General features: G+C 57.7%; 1 protein-coding gene across 1 annotated transcript in view; it reads left to right on the top strand.

The window, feature by feature from the left end:
- PLCD3 (phospholipase C delta 3) overlaps window positions 1-26,792 on the top strand; it is a 52,714-nt gene that overhangs the window by 3,861 nt on the left and 22,061 nt on the right. Inside the window, exons 2-3 of the mRNA XM_054014468.1 lie at window positions 22,185-22,346; window positions 26,486-26,714. Of these exons, the coding sequence (XP_053870443.1) occupies window positions 22,185-22,346; window positions 26,486-26,714 (391 nt within the window). The remainder of the gene's footprint in view (window positions 1-22,184; window positions 22,347-26,485; window positions 26,715-26,792) is intronic.

Genomic DNA, 26,792 nt, shown 5'->3' with positions numbered 1-26,792 from the left:
GGACCAGAGCACACAGGGAGTTAGACACCTCAGGGCCCCACTGACATTCTCAAAACTGCCCCTCGGCTGCCAGCGAACCCCACAGGCACCCAAGTATCTGCTGGCCCCACAGCTAATGAGCAGCCCGGGTTCTCAAGCCAGGCGTTGGCCACCGGGCCCGAGCCCATCCGTGCTCTCGGGGCGCCTGACAAAGGACAACGGCGGGCGAGCAGGCTGGGAATTTGTGTGTGTCCTGCTGGCTGGGTGGGACACCCAGATTCAAGTCGTGGCTCTGCCTGATCAGCAGCAGGGATGTGAACCCGGGTCTCCCCCAGCCTAGCGGAGAGCCCCAGCCACCAGGCTGGTCTGGGCGGGGCTGGCTCTCTCCTGTTGGAGCCTTTTCCCTTTGTTCCTGGGCCAGGGAGACTGACTCGGTCAGCTGGGGGTCAGGGCACTGCTCCAAGGACTAGCTGGTCAGTTACAGGCTTGTCTGTGCTGCAGCGACATAGCCGGGCTGACCTAGCAGGGACCTGCCACCTCCGGGTGAGTGCGTTGACCCCTGGGTGACGGGCTCACTTCCCAAGCCAGGCCTGGGCTATCTCAGCTGCTGACCTGGCCCAGAAGAGGGCTCACACTTCAGGCTCCCAAGTGGAGGGATTCCAGCCTGTCAGTCGAGGCCCCCAGACCTTCGGGGAGCTGGGCACTGAGCCCTGCCCCTTTGCTCTGCATTTCACTCCTGCTTTGGAGACAGCGGGCTGGCTCCTGCGGATCCGGGACTCTCCCCATGCATCGAATGGGGAGCCTGGGCACCCAGCTCGGGGCTGGGGACTCCATGAGGCAGGGCACCTATGGTGGCTGTTACAGTGCCCAGCGCTGCAGCGCCCAGGTACCTCGGTGGGTCTGGCCCTCAGATTGAGAGAGCTCAGGGGCCCTTTTCAATTTGATGAGACTCCTGGAAGCCTTCAGGCCCAGACACCTGTAAGTTACACATCCCTGGGCTAGCTTCCTTTCTGGCTGAGTGCCTCTGAGGCCATCAGAGAGCGATTTGTCCTGCTACAGTGCGCTCAGCGCATGTGTGCTGGCCGGGGGCCTGAGCTGGCTTTGGGTCCTGAGCTATCGGTGCTGGGCTGGAGCTGTTCCTGGGGGACAAGGGGATCCCAGTGACCAGTTTGTGGAACCGTGAGTGAGGGAGCCCAGGGGCTCTGTGCTGGAGCCCAGACATTGTTACCCCTGGGGCAGGGAAAGGGTTATCCCTGGGGGGAAGGCAGCATCTGATGGAGTCAGGTCAGGTGAAAACCCTCCTGTCTCCTGGGGAACCGGAGCTTCCGCCAGCCCAGCAAGGAGCATTCAGTTCAGTTTCCCGTGGCATGCAGGGCACACCTCACCTGACAGCAGGAATGGAGCAAGGGTGAGGGGAGGGCCAGAAAGAATCCCCCAGTGGCTCATCTGAATGAGTTTGCTGTGTGTCCCCTGGAGCTGTACAGCAAAAGGGACGTAACCCCCTGCCCCACAAAGGGGCCTGGGCTGGATAAATCTGCCTTTGGATGTGCACGGTTTGCCCGGTTTTTCTCCCACCATCCTCTGCTTTCCCCCAGCCCGGCAGTGGGGCAGGGACTCCACAAGGGCTGCCCTGGGGGTCTTCGAGGGATGGGAAGCAGAAATGCTCTTACACGTGTGTGAGAGAGAATTTCGCTCCGGTGACTGGTGCTGGATTGACACTTCCAGGGGCACAGAGCAGACACAGCCAGGGCGAGCGCCCCTGCCCACTCCAAGCTAAGGGACCCCCTCAGGCATCCGACAGCAAGTGATGTGTGGGGGGAGGTGGAAACAGAGATAGATGGACCGTGGCCCATTCCTGCTCAGGCTGCCCCCAGAACTGTCTCCTTGTTGGGGATTTGCAATGCAGCCACCTAACCACTTGGCATAAAGCTAAGACTTGGCAAATTGCTTCTATTTTCTCTCCTCCCTGCCCCCCCCTTTGCCCCCCCAGCTGCTTGTGTCCCAGCCCCAGAGATCTCAGGCAGGAACCAGTTTGCCATTTTCACCGTTGCCCTCCAAGCTGAGGTTTCATAGAGAAAAGTTCCTTTTTCATGTTCCTTGGATGAGGCCCCTGGTCACGCCCAGGGGGCCCTTGCCAGGTTGCTGTTGGGAGGGGGATGCTGGGTGGGTCTGGGCTGCACAGGCAGGGGTGTGGAAGGCGAAAGGCGGAGGACCCTGCACGTGGGGAAGGGGAGAGGACAGTGCAGATCTAGTGAGCCTGAAACAAGGACACTAACAGTGAGTGAAGGGAGTCCAGGTCTTTAGCTTGCAGGGCCTGCCTGGCCATCGCCCTGCACCTCCTGCAGTCATTCACACTAGTGCAAAGGGTGCAAATCGCTCCCTTTCCTGCTTAGCAGCATTTCACGATTACTTTGCACTGGTGTAAATGGTGACACACGGTGCCGGGCAGTGGAGAACCTGGCCCCAAATCTATGTAATCTCGTGGACTGTCTGGCCTGCACCAGGCCAAGCGGAGCGCTCTGATGTGAAGCAGGAGACTTCTCTGTAGTTCCTGTGGCGTGTGTGTGGCTGTGCCGGGGGCACAGGGAGTGGAGACGGAGCAGGAAGGGGCCATTGCAACAGCGGCTGCTTTCTGGCCACTGGCTGGAGTCTGATGCGCTTTAACTGGGGTCAGTCTGGGGTCACTGCACTTACTCCGAAGTCACTGCAATCTGACTCTGGATCTGCAGTTAAATGCCGTGAGCTGCCACCCTCTGATAGGCCAGGGCTAGTGTGCGCACGTGGCGGCCAGGGCTGCGAGGGGCCGGGTGGGCAGAGGGCTGCGTGGCAGGCGGTAGGCCCAGCACAGCTGTGTGGGTGCGGCGGGGTCGGTAAGGGGCCAGGCATTAGTGTCTGAGCTCCCCTCTTGCCATGAGCTGCTGACCGGGCTGCTCCTGGACTCCGAGTCCCATTGCCTCTGCCTGCGGACCGACGAGCTCATCAGAGCAAGGCTCAACAGATAGGGCTGCTGCATGTCAGCACGTGGGGCCCGACCTGCCAACAGGCTCCCTGCAGCAGCACCCTGCCCTGCCCAGGGAGCCAGACCGAGCCAGGGAGGGCTCCCCGGCCTGCTGCACGGGCCAGGCTCGCTGGGACACATCAGGGCGTCCCAGGGACTCAGTGGAACAGGATTTTGTCTGCAATCCTGGATACAGGGTTCCCCTTCTGCCCATCCCCCATTCCCCTTGGCACCTGGGCTATCGGTGCTAGCAAAGAAGCAGTGATACGGGATGGCCGGTGTGTCTGCGCCCCTGCAAGGTGAGTGCTTGCCTGAACGGGCTGGGTACCAGCTCTCCGTGAGGACAGGGGCTGCTGAGGGCTTTGTGTCCCCTCCGAGCCAGCCGCAATCTGGATTGAGATCACTGCTGGACGTGCCAGTCCTGTATCAGCATCACCCGAAGCAATGCCAGGAGTAGGGCTTGGGGTGGGCTGGAGGTCATCCTCTCAGGGGCTAAGCAGGGTCAGGCTAGTACTTGGGTGGGACAGCTGTGGTGCTGCAGGGTGTGGAGGGGCGAGTGCGTGGGTGGCATTGCCCTAGCTGGCACCATGCCCCCAATCTGTGCTGCACGGCTGGGAGAGCGCTTTGTCAAATGGGACATACCACTGAGCTTGCCCCAACTTACCCTTTGGCTCCGTGTGCCAGTAGCCCCCGCAGGCCCGCCTGCTGCAGTGCGTGTACCTGATCACATCTCCTTCCAGCCAACTGCAAAGCCCATGCATTTTCACTCCCGATTCCCCCAGACGGGCGTCTCTGGGAACCTAATGTCCTAGCCAAATCCCGACCTGGGTAACTGCCTTCACCCTCTTTAAGTTCCCTCTGCAGTCTCAGCTGGGTATTACTTTCTATTTCTTCCTTGCTGCTGCAAACTGTTATGCTGTGCCATTCAACATCTGCTGCTTTCCACCCCAGAGGTGGCTGCATTTTAGTGAAGTGAGAGTGCTTTGCGGTAAATTCTCTGGTATGTATTCAGGCGAGATGCTGATTTCAAAGGGGCCGTGCTTCCTCCCAGTGGTCTCATTCAAAGTCTCCATGGCCCAAGTTTCAGAGTAACAGCCGTGTTAGTCTGTATCCGCAAAAAGAAGAACAGGAGTACTTGTGGCACCTTAGAGACTACCAAATTTATTAGAGCATAAGCTTTCGTGGACTACAGCCCACTTCAAGTGGTGGGCTGTAGTCCACGAAAGCTTATGCTCTAATAAATTTGTTAGTCTCTAAGGTGCCACAAGTACTCCTGTTCTTCTTTTTTCATGGCCCAAGTGCTGCCCTGGAACCAGTGCGTCTGGCTGGCATTCCCGTAGGTACCCAGTTGTATCTAAGGGGTCATGGGATGTCCTTTCTTTTCAAAATGAAATAATCAGTGATCCTTGTGATCAACAACCTCAGATGGAGGCAGGTGGGTCAGGCCAGACTGTGGGTTACTGGTTCTCCAAAGCCAAGATGTGCTTCTAGCTCCTATCCCTGCCGGGGCTGAGAACTGGAGCAGGTTGGGAGATTTTCTAGGATACGTTTATTTGTCGGAAAATGAAACCAAACCTTTTTGCAGAAAGGAGAGAGTGAGCGAAAGCCAGAGCGTGCCCCGGAGCAGCCACTCGCCTGGTGGTTGGGCCCTCCCCTGCGCCGGGGGAGACCGAGTGCGAGTCCTTGCCCTGAACAGGCAGAGCAGAGCGGTGAGGCGTGGCTACGCCGGGGTGGGCTCGCTCGGCTTTCTGCAAGGTCTCGATTTCAGTGCAATGCAGAATGAAAACAAATGTTGGAACCGCAACGGCTTTTGTGAGCTGGGATTCTTGTGCCTCGCCCAGCCCTCGGAGACCCTCTCTCCGAAGTCTGGAGGAGGGGAGGGTGCTGGGAGGCTCTGCAGCATCCCTCTCACAGGATTAGACCCCCACCCCCGCTGCATGTTTGTTCCCCAGAGAAGCCAAAGGCAGCCCTGGCTTGCACCCGGGGTGACCTCTGTGAGGCGTGTCTGGGAACAGCAACGGGGCGTGCGGCAGGCCAGCCTTCGGCTCAGGCCCCGGGAAGTCATTTGGCAAGAGAAATATTGTTCTGGGCAGGATGCAGTCAGCACCCAGCCGCGACTGTTTGGAAGGGTGAATGTTCTGCACATTAGCACACAGGCAGCTCGCATTGGGAATGCTTCGCCCTGGAGCCTGAACTTGTGTTAATGCGCTCACGTGTGTGTATGTGTGAGTCTGTCTGTGCATATAGACGTGCATCTATGAGTCTGTGTGTCCATGAGTCTGTGTATGTTAATATGCATGTGCATATAGACGTGTGTGTGTCCGTACATGTGCGTCCATGAGTCTGTGTGTGTGTGTGTCCACGAGTCTGTGTTTGTGTGCATATATACGTATGTGTGTGTGTGTCCATCTGTGCATGTGTCCATGTGGTCCGTGCATGTGTGTGTCCATGTGTCTGTGCATATATACGTGTGTCCATCAGAGGTGCTGGACCTAGGGGTGCTGGGGGCTGCCGCACCCCCCAGCCTGATTTGGTTTCCATCATATGCAGGGTTTACAGTTTGGTTCAGTGGCTCTCAGCCCCCCGGTGTCCGGGTGTGGGGTGGTGTGCTGCTGTGCTTGCTGGAGCTCTAACATCTGTTGACAGCTGTGAGCAAGTCTCCGTGGGAGGGCTGAAGCAGGCACAGGGGATGCAGCCTGCTGTGTGCTGGAGGAGTGAGGGGCAGACATGGAGGGCGCTTTGGGCTGAAGTCTGTGGTGAGTGCCCAGGGGCTGTGCCAGGGAAGGGTCCAGCCCAGCGCACTACCCCAGGCGTGGATGGAAACACTGAGCGGAGCAGTGCCGTGGTGAGGGAGGAATTCCTCCCCTTGGGAGGGTCAGGGATGGTTGGGGAGGAATGTCACAGCTCCGGGGTTAATCGCAGTCTTTCCTAACCTGCCTAACCCGCCTGGCATGGACTGCCTGGCAGGACGGGCTCTGCCCTGGCATACTAGGGAGTTTGCTTCTGTGCCTGTGTCCACTAACGCAGTGGTTCTCACATGGTGTTAAGTATCAGGGGGTAGCCGTGTTAGTCTGTATCTACAAAAACAACAAGGAGTCTGGTGGCACCTTAAAGACTAACAGATTTATTTGGGCATAAGCTTTCGTGAGTAAAAACCTCACTTCTTTGGATGCATCTGAAGAAGTGAGGTTTTTACCCACAAAAGCTTATGCCCAAATAAATCTGTTAGTCTTTAAGGTGCCACCAGACTCCTTGTTGTTTTAGTGGTTCTCACAGCCGGTCCGCCGCTTGGTCAGGGAAAGCCCCTGGTGGGCCGGGCCGGGCCAGTTTGTTTACCTGCCGCGTCCGCAAGTTCGGCCGATTGTGGCTCCCACTGGCCGCAGTTCGCCGCTCCAGGCCAATGGGGGCTGTAGGAAGTGGCGCGGACCCAGGGATGTGCTGGAGCGGCAAACCAAGGCCAGTGGGAGCCACGATCTGCCGAACCTGTGGACGTGGCAGGTAAACAAACCGGCCCGGCCCGCCAGGGGCTTTCCCTGAACAAGCGGCGGCCCGGCTTTGAGAACCACCGTGCTAACGGATCTGGGCACTGGGCTCATTCAGCTCGAACAGTCGAAACAAGGGCAGATCAAACCAATCCCCATGGCAGCATGGCACGGTCATTGCCCTGACAGGAACCCTCGACCAGCTCCAAGCACCCTTCCTCAGCCGCTCGACCACACCAGCCCTGTGGGGAGCTTGGCTCAGCGTCCCTGGGGGCACCAGAGGGGCTGGGGAGCTGTTCACACGAGAGGGATGCACTAGCTGGAACACTTTGCCTCTTTGTAGCGCTTCTCGGCTGAGAGCCTCGTAGCGTTTTACACCCGTCCGGGCATTCAGCTCCCAGTCCCCAGGGGGATGCAGGGAACACGACCCCTGCTTAGGGATGTGGGCGACAGCCAGGATCAGAACCACTCCTGTGCTAAGCAGCTGCTGCACCTACCAGGGTGCCAGGTCCGAGGGGGCTAAACACTCCCGCTGCTGAGCTCTGTGTAGCTGGTCTGCAGAGATGGGAGACTGGCACATGCTGCCATGGGGTGCCCGCGGAGGAATGCACAACACCAGTCAGGAAGGGGTTAATAGACATTCCCTCCAACAGGAGACACTGGCAAAGCACAGACCAGCCCCCAAATCCTTCCCACCCGGCCTGTGGGGAGGAGAACTCCCCATGGCGTGACGAGCCCGGAGTGCCAGGCCAGCTTGGGCACATACCAACAATGCCGATCATGCCTGAGCTGAGCAGAGATCCTGGTGTCATTACCCCTCGAGGGCCCGGCCTCTCCAGAATGCCCAGGGCCAAAGATGTGCTGTAACACGGGGCTAAAAACAGCCTCTTACGTAACTCGCATACGCCCGGGCAGGGGCATTGGGCACGTGCCCATCACATCACACCCAAAGAGCTAATTGAAAGAGGCACTCTACAGGATGCAGCAGGGTTCATTAAAGCCTAACGAGGCCTATTTATGAGATGATCCTAATGACTGAGTTATTATAATAGAGCCGTCACTTCCCGTTATGTGGAGGAGAATGTGCAGTGTCATGTTAACCCTGAGTCCAGGGGCTGCAGGCTTGGCTGGGGGTAAGGTGACCAGACAGCAAATGTGAAAAATCAGGACAGGGAGTGGGGGGTAATAGGATCCTATATAAGAAAAAGACCCAAAAATCGGGACCGTCCCTATAAAATCGGGACCTCTGGTCACCCTAGCTGGGGGCAGTTCTGAGGAGGGAATTTGAGGGGTGCGCGGCAGTCTGTACATGGGGGGCGGGAGGGGGGCAGGACAGGCCCGTGCTGGGTTGGAGCAGGTGATGCGAACACCCAAAGCTTTGGGCTGTATGGCAAGGGCCAGTGGAGTCTAAGGAGCGCTGTGAAGATTTTTAGGCGCTGCAGGAAGTGACGCCCAGAGGTTCCGATTGGCCCATGCTCAGTATTTAATCCTGGAGGGTGGCCCAGGCTGTTGGCTGATTGCCAGACTTCCACCCAAGCCCGACTTCGAGCCTGAGTCCAACCTGGAGACTACCTCTGATCTCTGCCTCTGCCCCCCGCCTGACCCTGGCTCTTGGTGCTTGCTGACTGTCTTGCCTTGTGGGTGCCAGCCCAGCTGGGACCGCTAGGCCTGACTGCCAAGACACCGTCCCTTACGAGGGGCACTGTCACAATCAGGGCGAGGGTGGGCAGGCCAGTGCCTAGGTCAGGGCTTAGAGCTGGGGCTGGCGTCTCAGAGTGGTAGGTCAGGATCCCAGGACCTATGCCAGGGGGCAGGAATGGAGCTGGGGCTCGGGGCAAAGCCAGTGTCCGTGTCGAGAGTGAGAGTTCACGTGCTGAAGTCCAAGCCAGCTGAGATGCAGGTCCCTCACTGCGGCTGGCTGGGGGCGAGTCCTCGCTGCACCGACACTCCTGGGCTTAACTCGGGCGCCAGGAGCAAGCGGGGCCCGGGGAAGCTGTCAGGCCAGCCTTTGGAAGTGCTCCAGCCTGTGGAGTGCCTCTCCGTGGGTCGAGGTAGCCATGCAGACAGCCCGACCATGGCTGCCGGGTGGTGGCACAGAGCCGGGGTCGAGTCCAACCCCGCAGAGCCTCCTAGGCACTGCCTGCTGAGATGGCTCTGGGGCAGGCTCGCGAGGGGCCCTTGCGCAAGCCACCAAGTCCTGCCCTCTCGTAAGCAGCTGCTGGCTTTTGGTGCCGGTTTGAGCTGCCCAGCATGAGACCCAGAGGGATGGATCCCCCAGAGCGCTCAGCATGGGCCCCTGTGGGAACTGACCCTGACTGTGGGGGCCGAGCCCTTTCTGCCTGGTGGTGCCAGTGCTGCAGAGACACCGAGTGAGAGCCAGGCTGAGGCCCGGACAGACTGAATAGACAAGACAGGCAGAAGGCAACAGGCCACGAGACTCGCCCAGGGGATTCCTGTGATTTATAATTGTTTTTACTTTCCATGGTAAGACATTTTAAAGAAAGAAATCCACCTTTGCCTGCAGGTGTGGTACCTCATGGCCCTCTGAGCCAGTTCGGTATCGCAGGCACCTCTCTGGCCCCATCACTGCACTATCCTAGCACGTCACGGTTTTTAATGTCTTCCCCACAGCCCCCGGGGGGCAGCACAGTGCTCTTATCCCTGTTGTGCAGGAGGGAAACTGAGGCACAGGGAGGTGAGGAGACTTGTCCAAGGTCACACAGGAAGCCTGTGGCAGAGTGGGAAATTGAAGTCTGGTTTCCAACATGCCCCCGAGTGCCATAACCACTTGGCCATGCTTCCGCTGTGCAGCTGAGACTTGCTATCTGTATACTGATCTGGCACTCATCAGCAGCGTGTCTGAGCCTCACGGCTATTTGTGGGGTTAGCCGCACAACCCCTCTATGAGCTAGGGAAATCTTATCCCCATTGTACAGAAGAGGAACTAAGGCACAGGGTAGATTAAGTGACTCAGCCGGGGTGACACAGCACGTCAGTGACTGAGCCAGGTTTCCCGAGGCCCAGGACCATCCATTTTACATGATAAGCAGTAACGGACCATAAACAAAATGGAAATTGACGTTGTGGATTTCCATTGTCTCAGATCAGGGGAGTGCAAGGCGGCAGGGGAGGGGCAAACACACGTCTAAACCAGCAAAAAGTTAACTAGATCTTTTAAAAAAAGATTAATCTCTGATGTTAGGAACAGAATGTCGCAGGAATCTAGTTTCACAGAAAACGCAAGAATGAAGGGTCAATAATCGACTTCGTTTTTGGAGAACAGCTGGAAAAGTCTTCGTGCGGCTGAGCCCAGGGTGTGCTTGCGCTGCGCCTGCCAGCAAGCAGGAGAGTTGTGTGTCTAGAGGGGCCCACGGTGACCAAGGCCCCAGGGTCCCGAGCAAAGACCTGAACTGGCTTTGTGCATTTCACAGTCTTAACCCTGGTGTTACCTTCCGATGCCCTGTGACCTCACGTAACCTCTGCAGAGGTTTCTCTGCTCCCATCTGCCTGGCTTCGTTCCCCTTCCCCACCTGGAATATAGAACAATTTATGGCCAGGGACAGACCAGCCAACACAATTTTTCTGCCTAATCTAAACTGCCATTCTCAGCAAGAGAAACAGTTTGGACAGCAGGCCCAGTGACTCACCTCCATTTCCTGCATTACTCAGAGGCTCCCAGCGATGCCTCCAACTCACACGAGGCCCGGGCCCAGGGAAGAGAAGGAAAGACTGACCTGATGGGCTGGTTGTGGACAATTCCATTTGGGATCTTTTTCCTGGGCAGCTCCTCGTGGCAGAGAGCTTGAAAACGAGGAGTGAGTTTATGGCTTGGGTTGTGATGTGAGATCAGAAGCCACCTGCCTCCCTGCCTGAGCCACTCTGGCCTGACACCGTATTGTTACTGCAGTAACGCCCAGCATGGCCCCGCCAGGCAGCACCCATGCACATCCAGAAAGATGGGCCCTACTCCACTGACAACACAGATAGAGTGGGGGAGAAGGCGAAGTGTCATGACAGAGGTCACACGGCAGGTCAGTGGCAAGGCTGGGAATGGAGCCCAGGTGTCCCAACTTGCAGGCCAGCAGGCTGGTTGCTGGATTGTTTTATGGCTGTGCGAGGCCTTTGAGTAAGGAATTGCTAGCTGAGAATTCTCTGCTTGGCCCTGCCAGGGCAGCACCTCGCCTACAAGGTGCCAGGCCAAGGGGAATGGGCTGCCACCTCTGAGGTACAAAACCCAAGACCTCTGGGATGATCTGGAGCCCATAAAACTGGACAGGTGGCAGCACGCACGGAGCACCCTTCTGGGTTTCCTGGGACAGCTCCCTCAAAAAAGGGACGAGTCTGGGAGAACCCGGAGGGGAACCTGGCCTGTGTGTGAGCTAGTGGGTGACTCTGAGTCTGCGTGTGGTGTAAAACGGGAGGGAGGGATGATGTTAAAAGGAGTCACAGAGTTGAGCAATTCCTCTCTGGTGTGATGCTTGTGCCGCTTTCTTACAGTATCTTAAATCCCTTGTTTACAACTCCCCTGCTGATTAATGGTCATTTCACACCCTCCTTTGTTGTCACTGGGGAACTGACAGTGGAGGACTGTCAAAGTACCACAGATTTCTGTAACAACCATACGGCACAATCTCATAACTTCATACGCACCAAGGATATACATATTTGGACAGAACAATGGGTTTCAACTGATCATGACCTTTCCTAGGATAGCTTACAGGGCATGCTGTGTATGAAATATATCGTAATTATATGACAGGGGTGACTATGGGGGTTCCAGGGTGCCGCTTTGAGTACAGAGTGCTATGGGGAAACCGAGGCACAGAGCAGAGAAATGATTTGCCCAAGGAAAGCTGATGGCAGTCTGAATTAACACTCAGGAGTGCCAGCTCCCAGGCCCATAGTCTACCCACAGCCTCTTCACTGGGCTGGTGTTAGATACTTGCTTTGCACAGTATTACAGTTCAGTCCAGGAGTGAAAGGGTTAACGGTCACACACTGGGCTGCTAAGGGGAGTCCTTGTCAGTTGCTTTCTGATTGGCTAGAAGGGCTTGGGCACAGCCTGTGCTCCACGTTAAGAGCCAGGGTTACACAGGGGCGAGGAACTGCCTGGTGGGGGCTGCAAAAGTTAGTCACCGAACTCGCCTTTAAACCCCCTGTCGGCGCCTCCGTGTGTCTGGGGTGCTCAGTGTTTTGCTGCCCTGGCCCTTGCTGTCTGAAGCCGGCGAGTCCGTCTCTGTCCTAGGGTTTGATGCTCCCACGCAGCTCCACCAGCACCGTGCCAGGCCTGTTACGCAGGGTGCGTCTGTACCTGGCACGCTGCACCGTTACAGCGCTGCCAAGCTCCCCAGCTGCACAACACCTGTTACCAGGCGGCCCGCATCGCTGGCCCCTGTGGGGCTCTCCAGTGCGCCCCTCTGGGTCTCAGGTCCCTGGCCATCGCCTCTGTCTGGGACGGATCCCGTGTTCCTCCTGCTCTCAGGCCAGGTGCTGGCCGCATCCCGTGTGTGATCACCTCAGCGGGTCCGACCCTGCAGCTCCGTTTCCTCCAGGGGAGTGAGGGTGGGAATCCGCAACCAAGCAGCCTGCTCATAGCAAAGTATCTCTTATTTCAGAGAAAACGCCTTAAAAACACTAACCCAGGCTGTGCGCCTGCCTGCTTCCCCTGACACTTACTATTGGCTGGTTCTGGGAAGGCCAGTTCCTTTAGACTCCTCCACAGACCCTGTCTCTCTCTCTGTCCTAGGGTGACCAGACAGCAAGTGGGAAAAATCGGGACGGGGCTGGGGGGTAATAGGAGCCTATATAAGAAAAAGACCTAAAAATCGGGACTGTCCCTATAAAATTGGGACATCTGGTCACCCTACTCAGTCCTCCTGTCTCAAGTGTCCCCAGGTTTGCAGGACGCGTTTGCAGACTCAGCATTGCAAAACAAGGTTGCAGAGACAAGATACAGGGTCACCCTGAAGCTAACAGCTGCTCCATTGTGTTTCAGGGTATACCCAGATGCCCTTATCTGGGGAGCCGTTTATAGCGAGCTGGGACACAGCAGTATTCTCACATAGCAGCTCTGGCAGTGTTCAGAACAGCAGCTCCACTTCTGTCACCACCTGAATCCTGGGGAGCCTGGAGCCAGAGCGGCTGGAGAAATGGGCTGGCTTCCAGTCCCTGTGGCCTGCTGGACCCATCACTAAACTCTCCAAAATGCTCTGTATCTAAGCCCCGCCCGGGGAAATGCTGAGATTTCTTGCAGAGGAAGGAGAGCAGGGCTTGGGGATGGGGCAGTGGATCCCCCCGCATGGTGCAAGTGGGGGAGCAGCAGCGGCAGCCACAGAGGGACGTGGAGCCTTTTCCATTGCACAGGCTGGAGGCAGGAAGCTCTGGGCTGGAATCAGGTGCAGGCACTTGCCGTAGATGTTGCCATCCTTCACTGGGCGCGGGAGGGCCCTGGCCGTGTTGCTATTTGTCCCTCACTGAACTTTTTTGCATCTGTTCCCAAGGGGATAAAACTGCCCTTGAGAATACTGAGCAGGGCTGAGCCAGAGCTGCCAGGAACAATCTGGATCAGAGGGGGGCCCTTACGTAAGCTCCCCCCCCCCCACGCTGACCCAGTAACATCCCCTTGAAGGCAGAGAGCAAACGGGCTGCTGGCGGGGCGGGGGAGAGCAGAGCTGGACGCTGGGAAGGAAGGAGGGAGCCGGAGGAATGTGCAGGATCAACACGGGCCAGTGTTTAGACAGGAGGTGCTGAGTGTTTTTAGCCAGTGAGAGTGACGGTGTCAGGGGAGGAGAGGACAGCGAAAGCAGGGAGCTCAGAGCCCATGTGTCCAGAGGCACAAACCCGGCCAGTCCCCTGCAGCAGGCCTAGCCGCATGGACCGGCCTCCCTGCCCCCTCTGGGGCAGTGCCCTGGGAGAGCCAGTGGCCAAACCCTGCTGCTCTTGGTTTGCCAGGCAGCACGGGCAGGACAGAGCCCGCTCTGTGCGTGAGCGCCAACTGCTCAGCGCGGGAGGAACACGGGGGGGATGGCCTGGACGTGCCATGGGTGGTGAGTCTGTCCCAGAAGCAGGGACAGGGATAGCCATGGGGGCTCTCACAGCACGGGAGTGTCTGAGTGCTGGGCGGGAGCTGGCCTCCTAAATTAACCCTTCAAAGACTGTAGGCCTTGCCCTTGGCTAGCCCCTTTCCACGGAGGGTTTCAGGCACTGCAGACAGGCGAGTCACACAGGAGTGAAGGCTCAGGCGTGGCCGGGAGCTGGAGATTGTTCCTGTTTTGCAGATGGGCAAAGGGGGGCCAAAAGAGTAAAGTGATCTGCCCCATGTCACTGGGTGTGAGGGGCTGTGGCGCTGCCTGGGCCCTGTGGGCATGGCTGGGATGGCGTTTGCAGCCTCTGGCAGTTCTAGACCCGGGATTGCACATTAGTGCCGAATGCGGCAGCCCCTGTCTGTGCTAGCGCCACAAGCCACGCCCACTCGCGGGGGAAGGAGCTGGCATGAAAGTTCTTTCATAAGTGTCCATGAGGTCTGGAGCTTTCCACATTTGCAGCGAAGGGGAGAGAGCGACGTAGTGAAGCACAAGCCTGAATATCGCTCAGGACGCCTGGGTTCTATTCCTGGCTCTGCTCCTGCCTCTCTGCGGGACCTTGTGCAAGTCACTGCACCACTCTTTGCCTCAATTTCCCCATCTAGGAACTGGGGATAATAATGACCTGCCTCCCAGTTAACTTGTGTTTGTAAAGTGCTTTGGAGTCCCTGTGACAGAGCTATCTCCGTGCCGAGTATGGGGGTCAGGCTGGGCCTGGCTGGGAAGCAAAGCTGGGAATTACGCCTGGCCGGTGAGTTTCCAACCTGATTCTTGCAATGGTTTAAAACCTTGTCAAGCTCCTTAGCGTGCTCTGAAAGCACGGGGTGGAGCCCTGCTTCAGTGCACGGCTCTGCAAAGTGCAACCGAGGAGGAGGGCCTGAAGGTAACACGGGAGAGACACAAACAGGAGCTGGTGCTGCGCTGTTGGCCAGATGCGAATCAAGGTGGAACACACAATACTGGCCGGGGACGGAAGGCAGACTCAGCGCTCTAGTCAGCCAGAGGCAAAGAGAGCTCAAACCTCCAGGGCTGAATCTAGGAACTGCGATCACGGAGTAAACTCCAAAAGGTGCTTTCCCTGCTCTGGAAATAGAGAGCGGAGGGGTTTTCGTGGGCTGGGAGGGGAGCAGGGACTGCCCCCCAAAGCCACTGTAAGAGACCAAGGATAGAAGACAGGGGTGTGGGGCATGCGGTGGAGCTCACAGAGCCTGACCCAGTTCCCACTGAAATCAACAGGAGACTTTCCCCTGGCTTCCAGGGGAGCTGGATCAGGCCCTTACGCTCCTGACCTCCGTTCTGCCACCACTGGACGGCACCGGGGGTCTTCAAGCTGCCTCCGGTGGATGTGTCCAGTGGGCTGCTTGAAGCAGGACTCTACGGGGTCAGGAACGGAAGGCGTTTGCGCTGCGTCTTCCCTGTTTCTTCTCTGTTCCTGCCGTCAGTCAGCCCAAGCATTTGCCGAGGCCGGTAATCTGGACTCTGACCTTTCCCCACTGGGAGCCTGAGCCCTTCGAGTGAATGGAAGAGTTTCCACTGGAGTGGGAGCAGGGTCAGAGTGAGTCAGTCTCACTCTTGCTTTCATTCTGGTGTCCAGCAGCGTGGGCCTTGCGGCATGCGCTGGGCGAGGCAGGGAGTCCCGGGGGCGGGGCTGGGGGTAGCCGTGTGCCTGGGCCTTTCTGAGCAGTGCACTCGTTCAGCAAAAGGCTTCGGAACCTTGGCACGGGAAAAGTGCCTCTGTAATCTGGGCCCGAGGGGAGATTTCTTCATGTTTCCATTCCATGAGGGAGAAATCACGTACAAGAGGCGATGGAAAGTGAGTTTACACCCCATTTCTGGCTATTTCCCTGACAAGCCAGTGGATGGATTTTCCATGGCCCTTGAATTTCCACGTCGTTTGAGGAGTTTGAAACACTGGGCCTGGTACTCCTCTCCCTTCCCCCCATTTTACCCCCGGGTAACTCCATTGGCTCAGTGCAGCAACTCCCCCTCTAGGCCTGCGTCAAAAGAGAATCAAACCCACAGGCCAGAGAAAAATCATCTGTTCCAAAGCACTTCCTGGCCCAGTGCTGCTTGCAGCACCAGGCGACCGCAGCTGGGAGGAACTGCAGAACCTGGCTTACTTCTCACCATGAATGTGGCTTGTTCATGTCTTGCCTTTCACCCAGCATAGACAGGGAAACTAGGCTGGCCAGGCTGGCAGTGTTTCTAGTCAGAATCACTTCCTTCTTCCCCTGCTGGCAGAGAGCTGGGTCGCATTCCACGGGGAAGGTTTAAGACTGGGAATCTCATAGGAGCCTGAGGGAGTTTGGTGCCCAAATTCCAGTGAAATTCTCTGCCCAACTTGGATACTTTGCCGATCCCAGACAAAACTCTCCCTCCCCCCAAATAAAATCTTTTAACCCTTTAAAAATGTATCCGAGAATGAAACGTGGGGCTGAAAACTAGCCCCTCTCTAGCTCCATGCCTGTGTGCCTGGAACATTTAGTAGGTCAGAATAAATCCCTGGCTGAGTTTAGGTCCTAAAACAGGCCATTGCCTGGTGATGAGTTTCAGATCAGATTATAGCTGGATGATTTTGCATCCCCTGCTGCTCTGGGGGGCTTCGATACAGCCTGTAATTTGATTTACTTATTGTGATTTCGTGTCATTTACTGTACAACACCCTCCTTTGGAAAATCCACTCAGAGCCAGCGGTTGTCTCGCTTGCTGTGTGCGTGGTAGACAAGAGCAGCCTGGCGCATCAGATACACTCATCTCGGAGTCTTTGGCCTCAATGTCAGTATCGCACAGAGGCTAAGGCCCTGCCCTTTTCCACTGGGCAGGACCTAGGCCTTGTATTGGGATGGAGGATGTTCTGCAAGTTCATAGCAATGACGTGCTCCACAGTGACAGCGCGTTGAACGTCACTGGCATCCTGCAGCAGTGGGTGTCCAAGTGCTTCTCAAACAGCCTTGCCGCCCCCTAGGGAAGCCACGGTCATCTGCCCATAGCATGGATGTCCTGGGGGTAACTGAAAAGCGCTGGGTGAAAATCTGGCCCTCAACTGTGGGTGCGGAGCCCTGGGAGACGTGCCCGAGCGCCCTCGGTGACAGACACAGGAATAGAACCCAGGCGTCCTAGCCCCACTCCCCCAGCCTGCTAACGTACCATGTTGCTTCCGTAGTTCTATGTTATTAGCTCCCATTTGAACCTTCCCTGAGATAGTGCTGAGAACATGTGACCCTTTTATGGAGACCCCTCCCAGGCAGATTGCAGGTTGGCATTGGACTGTCAAGGAGAGGGAAAGGTTCAAGGCAAAGTGCCCAGAAGTGCGCATCCCTCGCTGTGGTTTGCGGGAGGCTGATGGTTTGTTGGCTGTAGTTGAGTAGTGGCTGCTCTCCAGGGAGTGGATTGGTCGTCAGGCAGGATAGATACAGCCGAAGCCCAGCCCGCATTGTATTTACAGCTGTCAGTTCACCCCGTGCTTTGCTTGCAAAATTGATATTTGCACAAGACGGGCTTGAGTTGAATGGCACTGTGATTGTAAACTGCATGATGCCAAGGAGACCGAGGGGTGCGGCATGAGCTCTTACCCTGGGCTCTTTGTGTCCAGAGAGCGCCCAGCACGTAGGAAGGGGGGGTGGGGAACAGAAGTGGTTAAGGCTGCAATTTTCAAAGGTCTCTGCTTTCAAGTGTCTCCGTTTTTGGGATCCCATCTGGGGGGGCTTTACGGTGTCCGACAGGACACGTGGCCTAGGTGATCAGACAAGCCATTGCCAGAGCCGAGAGTGGAACCCGCGTCTCCTGACGGCCAGGTTGGAGCACTGGCCCCTGGGTCATGCAGCCAACGCCCCACCTGTGTTGCCCAGTGACCTGTGTCCTGGGAACTGTCCGAGTCTGGCACGGTGCAGCAAGGTCCATGCAGCAACATTTTTCTTGACTCAGCCCTTTCAGCCTTGGGATGTGGTGGGATCTCAGCCACTTGCAGTCAAGATGGGGCGTCTCTTTCTAAATGATGTGCATCCGCTCCCCCAGAAGTTCTGGGCTGGGGGCAGGAACGCCTGGGGCAGGCAGGAGCTCAGGCGGGAAGATTGCAATGCTCCCTTGTGGCGTTACATCTAGGAATCCCTGAACAGTCGGGCCCAGTGGGGCCGGTCATCGCTTCCACCCTGCACAGGTGTATTTGAAGCCGGGAGAATCTGGGCTGCTGGAGCTGAAGATAGAGGACTCTGGGTGTTTTCCTCACACGGTGCAATGCACATTGGGAATTTCCTCCCGGAGACCTGGGAAGGTCTAAGAGGGGGATGTGGGCTGTAGGCTGCGCAGGAGACAAACTCTCTCAGGGTGTGGCTGTGGCCTGACATCTGCCCACACACAGGGCCAAAACAAATGTACAGGGTTCCCCTCCCCCTCCCAAGCTCTTCCCGCGAGCGCCCGCCCAGACGGCCTCTCAGGCTGCACTTGGCACACCGTGATCTCGGATAATCTCCCCCGGCAATGCAGTGTGGCATGCTCCATGCTGATCGCCAGCTGGGGTCCGAAATCAATCCACCCTCCTCCCATTGGATAGTTGTTTGGATTAGTTGAATTGGCCCCTTTGGTCATTCTTCAGAGGCCTTTACATAACGTCACAACCCAGAGCATCCTGGCCAATGCCCGTGCTTGGCTTAACTGCGGCCTCCCTGCACTCCTGGGCTGCCTGGCAGGGCACAAAGCTCTGTTGGAGACGGGTTCGGACACAATCCAATTAACACTGACTGAGGGACACACTTCCACACCACAGTTCATTAGCCCGTGGAACTCACTGCCACCGAAACCCCTGACGCCAGGAACCTTGCGAGATTCAAAAAAGGGTTGGACATTTCCGTGGATATCAGAAAATCCCGAGTTATCCTAATTCGTGCTAGCAGGAATATTAACCCTCCTGCGTCAGAGTTTAAGCCAGTCTCTATTAGAGACCAGGATGAGACCTACGGGGGGGGGGGGGGGGGGAGGGCAGATTATCCGACAGCTGCTACTATGTGGCTCTTGCACCTTCCTCTGAAGCATCTGGTGCTGGCCACTGGGATCCACTCTGGTGATGCTGCTCTTGGCTGGTTCCGTATAGAAAGGTTCCCCCCTCGGGCTGAAGCCGAGCTGGGCCCATGTCAAAGCTGTGGGGGCTGGAATCCAGCCAGTGCCATGGGTGGCCGGTGAACTGGCCGTTGGGGGGAGGCTAACCCTTGGCCCCTCCCCTTCTTCCCAAGACCCTGCCCCTCCCCCTCCTGTTCTACCACCCCTCCCCCACAGGAGCCCAGAGCACCCTCACCACGGCCCCGGTGTGCCAGGTGGTGTGGCCACAGGGCCGGGTGGGCAGTGCGGCCCGAGCATCACCCACCCTGAGTCCCCACAGAAGGCCAGACAGCCACAGCCCTGCCCGCCTGGACCAAGGCAGAATGCCAGGAGTGGCAGGAGGGACCTGGGGGCAGAGCATGGGCCGGGCCATGCCAGGCACAGCCTCCCTCAGCCTATGATACCCACCACTAGGGTTGCCAGCCCTCTTGGTTTCGCCAAGAGTCTCCCAGAATCGGGTTCTATCTCCCAGAGGCTACTGAAGCCAGTCCGGGAGATTTTAGGCGCTAAAAGTCCGGTGGCACAGCAGGGCTAAGGCAGGCTCCCTGTGCCGCTCTGGGAAGCGGCTGGCACATCCCTGTGGCCCCTGGGGGGGGTAGTTGCGGCCAATGGGAGCTGCAGGGGCAGTGCCTGCAGGCAGGGCCAGTGCGCAGAGTCCCCTGGCCCCTCACCAGGTAAGTGCTGCAACGCTGGAGCCTGCACTCCTCACCCCCCCACACAACCCAACCCCCTGCCCCAGTCCTGAGCCCTCTCCTGGAGCCACCAACCCAAACCCCCTTCCACACCCCAACCCCCTGCCCCAGTCCTGAGCCCCCTCCTGCACCCTAACTCCCTCCCAGAGCCAGCACCCCTCACCCCTTCCCAGACCCCAATCCCCTGCCCCAGCCCGGAGCCTGCACCCCAACACCCTGCCCCAGGCTCAGCCCAGAGCCCCCTCTCACACTCCAAACTCCCCAGCCCGGAGCCCGCACCCCAACACCCTGCCCCAGCCCACTGAAAGTGGGGGGGGGGATGGAGTGAGTGAGGCGGGGCCTCAGGGAAGGGGTGGGGCAGGAGGCATGGCAAGGGTGTTTGGGTTTGTGTGATTAGACAGTTGGCATCCCTGCCCGCCCACTTCCTGGATCCCAACAGGATGACCAGCGCTCCCCGGCCGCAGGCCAGTGGTGCAGAACAACCAGCCTTTTATGGAAGGGCAGGCTGCGAAGTTCCCTGTCACTCATCGGCTCCACCAATGGCTGGTCACCAACCCAGTGTGGGTGGGGCCCAAGATCACCCTCACAAGGCCCTTTGCCATAAAAGCCAGATGAAGGATCCTGTTGTCTGCTGGGAATTGCAGGGGAGGGTGCATGTAACGTCCCCCAGAGCTCTGTGTGATTCCTGGGTGGGCTCCCTGGGGACCCTGCAAAGAAGGAGCCCGCGCTGCAGAGCGGGGCAGGGCTGCTTGCAAGCCAGCGCTGAGGGAATCATGCCTGCCCCACGGCCCAGCAGAGGATTCACCCCGGCCCCCTTCTCTCTAGAGCCAGTGGGGAACTGAAATACTCCTGTAAGGAGCGGGCGGGGGAGGAACATGCCTGGACTAACCTTTGCAGGCAAAGATATTGTAGAGCGGCGGTTCTCAAACTGGGGGTCCTGACTCCGTTTTAATGGGGTCGCCAAGGGCTGGCACTAGCCTTGCTGGGGCCTAGGGCTGAAGCCTGAGCTCCACTGCCCGGGGCCAAAGCTCAAGGGCTTCAGCCCTGAGTGGGGGGGACGGGACTCAAGTTACAGGCCTGGGGATGAAGCCCTTGGGATTCAGCTTTGCCCCCCCCACCCCTTTGAGACTCTGGCTTTGGCCCTGGCCCCCCTGCCTGTGGTGGCAGGGCTCAGGCTTTGGTTCCCCCGTCCTGGGGTTGTGTAGCAATTACTGTTGTCAGAAGGGGGTTGTGGTGCAAAGACGTTTGAGACCCCTGTAGAGAAAGGAAGTGGACCTGGCCACAGGTGTAAGTGGTGAAATTCCACTGATTTCAGTTGCGATGCAGCCCCTTCGGCATTGGCTGCATGGGAAAGTAACAGCAGCTTAGGTGAGAGGAAGGATGGCCCTGTGGCTGGGCCATTAGCCGGGGACTCAATTCCCAGCTCTGCCACAGACTGACTGTGTAACCTTGGGCAAGTTCCTTAACCTCTCTGTGTCTCCCTTCCCCATCTGTGCAATGGGGGTCCTAGCACTGCCTGACCTCACTGGGGTGTGTGAAGATAAATACCTTAAAGCTCTGAGGGGCTCAGACCCTGTGGTGATGGAGGCCAGGCAAGTCCTTCAGTCTAGCAGATAGCTCCTGGGCAGCTCACCTGTGTGTGGACCCGCTTATTTCAGTTTAAGAGACGCTTGTGTCGGTTTAACTTAAACCTCTTCCCAGCTGACTCCCGCTGCACTGGAAGAGGCTCTTTCATACTGAAGTGAGTGTGCACCCTGAGCTCTGCACTGGTTTCAATCCACCCCTGAGGCCCTGCTTCTGCTGCAACACGCTCATGTTCACAAGGCCTCAGTCGTCAGTGAATTTGGCCCAAGGTATTTAAGGGAGGGAGTGTGGTCTAAGGTTAGAGCAGGGTCCTAGGAATCAGGACATCTGGGTTCCATTTCCAGCTCTGGGAGGGGAGTGAGGGTTAGAGCCGAAGGACTGGGGATCTGGACTCCCAGGCTCCATTCTTGGTTCTGGGAGGGGAGCAGGGTCTAGTAGTTGTAGCAATGGGGGCTGGAAGTCAGGATGCCTGGGTTCTGTTTCTGGCTCTGCCACTGACTTGCTGGCTGCCTTGGGTAAGTCACCACCCCTCTAGGCCTCAGTTTCCCCATGGATAACATGGGGACCTACCTCACAGGGGTGGTGTGAGACTAAAATCCTTACTGTTTATGAAGTGCAGCGAGGCCCTGGTCTGAAAGGCGCTATCGAAGGGCAAAGAGCTGTTACAGCCACTTCTCCTTGACTTGCCTGCCACGGCCCAGCCTCCGATTCATGTTTCTCCTGCAAGAATGTTACCAGGACCCTTACAGTGAACAACACGTGGAGCTTCCTGGGCTGGTGCCCGCACACTCAGCGGGTCAGGGAGACACACCAAGGGTTGCTATCTCGGTAGCAAACCCTGCCAGAAACCATTGTGAGACCTTCTAGGCTGTGTGTGTGTGTGTGTGTGTGTGTGTACACACGAGCGAGTGCAGCTGTGAGTGTACAACCTCTACTGCAGTGAGAGGAGAATTTCCAGGAACTCAAGCTGTAGGAACCTGGGTTGGATGGAACGGGAGGCCCCACGTTCTAGAGTGGATGCTGCCCATGCCTTTCAGCTGGTGTTTGTTGTGTTCGTTGGTTTGGGGCAGAGGTTCCCTGCAAGGCAGGACAGAACGCTGACTGTGCAGTGGACAGATGCCCCTCACACTCCTTTCTCGCAGGGCCCGGGTCAGCTGGCAAACCTCAGGCACTGGGCGGGCAGAGTGACGTGGCACTGGCAGCCGAGTTACTAGACTTACTGCAGAAGTGGTGGCTTTGGGGGGCTTGATGGGTTCTTCCCCTTTGCTCCTTGCAGGCCTGACAGATGATGAGGACATCAAGGTGATGCTGAAGGGCTCCTTTCTCTGGAAGATCAAGTCACGCAGACGGAAGAAGGAGCGGTTCTACCGCTTGCAGGAGGACGGCTTGACCATCTTGTCTGAGCGCTGCTTTAAACGGGCTCGCTCCAAGCAGATCTGTAAGTCCCAGTGGCCGAGACTCAAATGCTCCTGGAAACAAGAAACCCAGATCCCAGTTCAGAACCTAGAACCCAACCCATGTCCAACACAGAACCGAGAACCCCTCCCACCCACTGACCTAGAACCCAACCCCCAACCAATGCAAATTCTACAACACAACGCTCTGCCCAATACATAATGTAGAGCACATAACCTAGAACACGAGGCCAGAAACTAGAACATAAACTCCAGCCAACACAGCCTAGAACCCCAGCACAGAACCTGGGATCTAGATTCACCCACCCAAGCACAGAACTCAGCTGGCCCAAGCCTGGAACCCTGTACAATACAGCTGCATGAGCCGAGCAGGTTCTCAGCTCCATGCTCCTGTTTCTGTGCCCGGGCAGGACAGCAGACACAGTTAACAGGTTTGCCAAGGTGCATTTTCATCCTTTACCTCCCAGCCACAAAGTCCCATCGCTTTGCTCAGAAACCCCTCCCGCTCCCCCATCGACAGCATTGGGTTTGATTTCTGGGTGAACAGAGACACCCCGTCCTCGATCCTGGACATGGCAACCCTAGACACTGCTCTGATGCTTCACTACAGCAACTGCTGTCAGTGTCGCCGTTGGAGACAGCAAATCCTACGCTCACATGGGCTCTGTCTGGTCTGGGATTAGAACGACAGAAATTAGAGATTAAAATATACCCCTGTCATAGAATCATAGAAGATCAGGGTTGGAGGAGACCTCAGGAGGTCATCTAGTCCAACCTCCTGCTCAAAGCAGGACCAACACCAGCTAAATCATCCCAGCCAGGGCTTTGTCAAGCCTGACCTTAAAAACCTCTAAGGAAGGAGATTCCACCACCTCCCTAGGTAACCCATTCCAGTGCTTCACCACCCTCCTAGTGAAATAGTGTTTCCTAATATCCAACCCAGAGCCTTCCCACTGCAACTTGAGGCCATTACTCCTCGTTCTGTCGTTTGCCACCAAGAACAGCTGATCTCCAATCTCTTTGAAACCCCCCTTCAGGTAGTTGAAGGCTGCTATCAAATCCCCCCTCACTCTTCTCTTCTGCAGACTAAATAACCCCAGTTCCCTCAGCCTCTCCTCGTAAGTCATGTGCCCCAGCCCCCTAATCATTTTCATTGCCCTCCACTGGACTCTCTCCAATTTGTCTACATCCTTTCTCTGGGGGGGACAAAACTGGATGCAATACTCCAGATGTGGCCTTACCAGTGCCGAATAGAGGGGAATAATCACTTCCCTCGAGCTGCTGGCAATACTCCTACTAATGTAGCCCAATATGCCGTTAGCCTTCTTGGCAACAAGGGCACACTGCTGACTCATATCCAGCTTCTCGTCCACTGTAATCCCCAGGTCCTTTTCTGCAGAACTGCCGCTTAGCCAGTTCCCTGCTCCCAGGGCCAGGCCCGTCCCTGCAGAACTTCCCATGCTGTTTTGTTCACCTGGGGCTCCATTTTCCAAAGAACTCAGTGCGCGGGGGTCGTATTGGGTGCTGAGTCCTTGCAAACCTGACCTTCTAGCTCAGCGTCACAAACAACTGGGCTCCCTCCCTTCCCCAGCCTGCGATCTCACTGCTAGAAGCTGCTTTCTCTGGAGGTGGATTCAATCTCCTCTGCTCACTTGCAGCAGGTGATGGCCACAGGTCTGTTATTCCCAGGGCCACTCTAAATAACCCCTCTCTCCCCCATACCCTTCACATACATGCAGGTGGCTCTGACGCGTCTTTCCATCCTTGCTTGGTCATGCGGGGGGCCCAGTCCTGCAGCATGACTGTGGGTGCTTCACTCACAGCACTGGTCCCAGGGGTCCCGTGGGCCTGTCCCAGGTGCCCAAAGTGAAACGGCCAGAGACGCGTTTGCAGGCTGATTTGGGTCTGTTAAGTGTCTCTCTAGCTCCTCAGATCTTTGTTTTGCGGAATTCCCCCGATGTTACCTACGCCCTTCTGGTATTAAAACAGCCAGAACAAACACAGCCAATAGGCCAGATCCATTACTGATTAAATAAAATGCTAACGAGAGCCAGGAATAGGATCCAGACCTTGGCTCAGCTGCCCATCGCACTCTGCCTGCAGCTGCTCCTCCCATCTCTGCACATGAGCAGTGGGTGAAGTCAGACACTCCTGACCGAGCTCCTGAGGTCAGATTGTCGTGTGTCAGCACCCACTAGCCAGGCCAAAACTTCACAAGAGCTCAGCACCCAGCAGGCCGAGGACTTGTGAAAATCTGGCTGCCTGATCCTGCAAAGTCCTGGGGAGCGGAGGGCGCTCAGCACCTCACAGCATCATCTCTAGAGAGTCCGCCGAGAGCAGGTGGGAGGAGGAGAGTTTGCAAGATCCCCATAAGATGGCATCCCAGCAGATAGGGTTACGTCCTTGGTCTCAGCTGTCTCTGGAGAAGGGCAGCCTGGCGGATGGCTCTTAAGGCCCCTGGTCCTGAAGACGGGCCCTGGCAGAGCAAGGAGGGCTGGGGCCATGTTCTCCAAAGAGCTCCGCTCCCAGCGTGCGCCCTGCTCTCCTGAGAGCCCTGGTCATGGCCCCGAGCCCTTGGGAACGCGCTGCCCGTGGCTCTGAGTTTGCTGCGTAGGTAAAGGTGGGTCTGCCCTGGAGCGTGGGGGGAGTCCCCACGCCAGGAGACAGCGGTGCTAGGTCCGAGCGAGCCAGCACGCTGACCACGCTGTGCAGCGTGGTGATGTAACCGGCAGGAGGGGCTAGTGCCTGGTCCGAGCCTGTACAAGGCCCTAGGGATGTACTCGGGATGGCTAACGCCTCCTGCCGCTCGCGCCACCTCAGTGCCACCGTGTAGCGCTAGCTCAGGGCCAGCCAGCAGGGCTCCGTCCCAGCTCCAGTTCCCAAGTGCCCTGAGAGGGCAGGGGAACACGCCGCTGCAGATGCTGCAGATCAGGGGCAAGACTGGCCGAGCTGGCTGGTGCTGCTGCGGGTGAGTTTCCCCAGGTCTCGGAGCTGACCTGCTGGGGCGTGCTGCGGGTGAGGTTCCCCAGGTCTCGGAGCTGACCTGCTGGGGCGTGCTGCGGGTGAGGTTCCCCAGGTCTCGGAGCTGACCTGCTGGGGCGTGCTGCGGGTGAGGTTCCCCAGGTCTCGGAGCTGACCTGCTGGGGCGTGCTGCGGGTGAGGTTCCCCAGGTCTCGGAGCTGACCTGCTGGGGCGTGCTGCGGGTGAGGTTCCCCAGGTCTCGGAGCTGACCTGCTGGGGCGTGCTGCGGAAGCCCACGTTGGCCCAGGGTTGCCCTTTCCAAGGGCTCGGCATGCTGGGAGCTGCGCTGCTTTGACCGTCTGCCCCTGGGATGGGGGCTGGACCCTTGGAAACCTGAGCTCTGCTGCAATCCTGGCTCTGGTTTTACCAGCCTTTGGGCAGTGCCAGGCTGCGGTTCAGATTTCCCCTGGCTCCAGAGGCAGGCGCCTGCGCAGAGCTGCCCTGAAGGACGAGCTGGAGACACAGATCAGGGTCAGGAGTGTGCTGGCTCTCTGAACTCTCCCGCGCTTGGTGCTGGCAGCCCTACAGGAACAAGTCCCCCTGGCCAGGCCCAGTTGGGGGTAATGAAAACGGTGGAGCCAAGCTTTCCCCAGGGCCTGCAGGGCTGGATGGGGGTTGTTGGTTTGGGCCCAGGAGGCCTAAGCTGGCAGAGATGGAAAATCTCCATCGACGTAGCTGAGCATTTCAGACCCTCAAGCAGGAGTTGGTTTGAGTTCCCTGCTAGGGACCAGGGAACGGGGCAGAGTTGCTGGGCAGGGGAGGAATGGGGGAAGGGACATTCTTGGCTGCGGTTTAGGGAGGGAGCAGAACATATGGGACAAGCCCAAGATAATGGGGCAAGGGATGTCAGGGCAGGCTAGTCATTGGTGCATATGTTGGGGGATCCCTTCCCCTCCCTTCCAGCCCTCTGAGCATAGTCACGGAGTGGGGGCTGGTGGGTTCCCTAGCAGCACATTTCATTGATCGCCTGAAATGTGCTGCTCTCTTGGGCCCGGTCGGTGGCTGGGCCCCGCTGGCCATAGGCCGGCTCTCACAGGCTAGAGGGAGGTGGGGAAGAGAGACCAAAGCCCAGACGCGAGTGGCCCAGGGCACAGCACAGGACTCTGACCGCGTCTCCGTTGCTGTGCCTTGTCTCCTGCAGTCTCCATCACGCACATGGAAGCCGTGCGGGAGGGCTGCCAGTCCGAGGGCCTCCGCAAGCACGGCCGCTGCTTCCCGGAGACGTGGTGCCTCACCATCGTCTTCAAGGGCCGGCGGACGAACCTGGACCTGGCTGCCCAGAGTGAGGAGGAGGCGAAGAGGTGGGCACGGGGGCTGAAAAAGCTGATGGCCAAGGTGGAAGCCATGAGCCAGCGAGAGAAGCTTGATCAATATCCTTTCCCTTGACCGGCAGGGTCTCCGCCCCCCTGTCCCCGCGCATGGGGCTGGGCACAGTCGCGATGGATGAT

Source organism: Malaclemys terrapin, chromosome 25, assembly GCF_027887155.1.
Source record: "Malaclemys terrapin pileata isolate rMalTer1 chromosome 25, rMalTer1.hap1, whole genome shotgun sequence".
In the NCBI taxonomy this organism is placed as follows: domain Eukaryota; kingdom Metazoa; phylum Chordata; order Testudines; family Emydidae; genus Malaclemys; species Malaclemys terrapin.
Note: the sequence above shows the minus strand (reverse complement) of the source record. Positions and strands in the feature narration are given on the sequence as shown.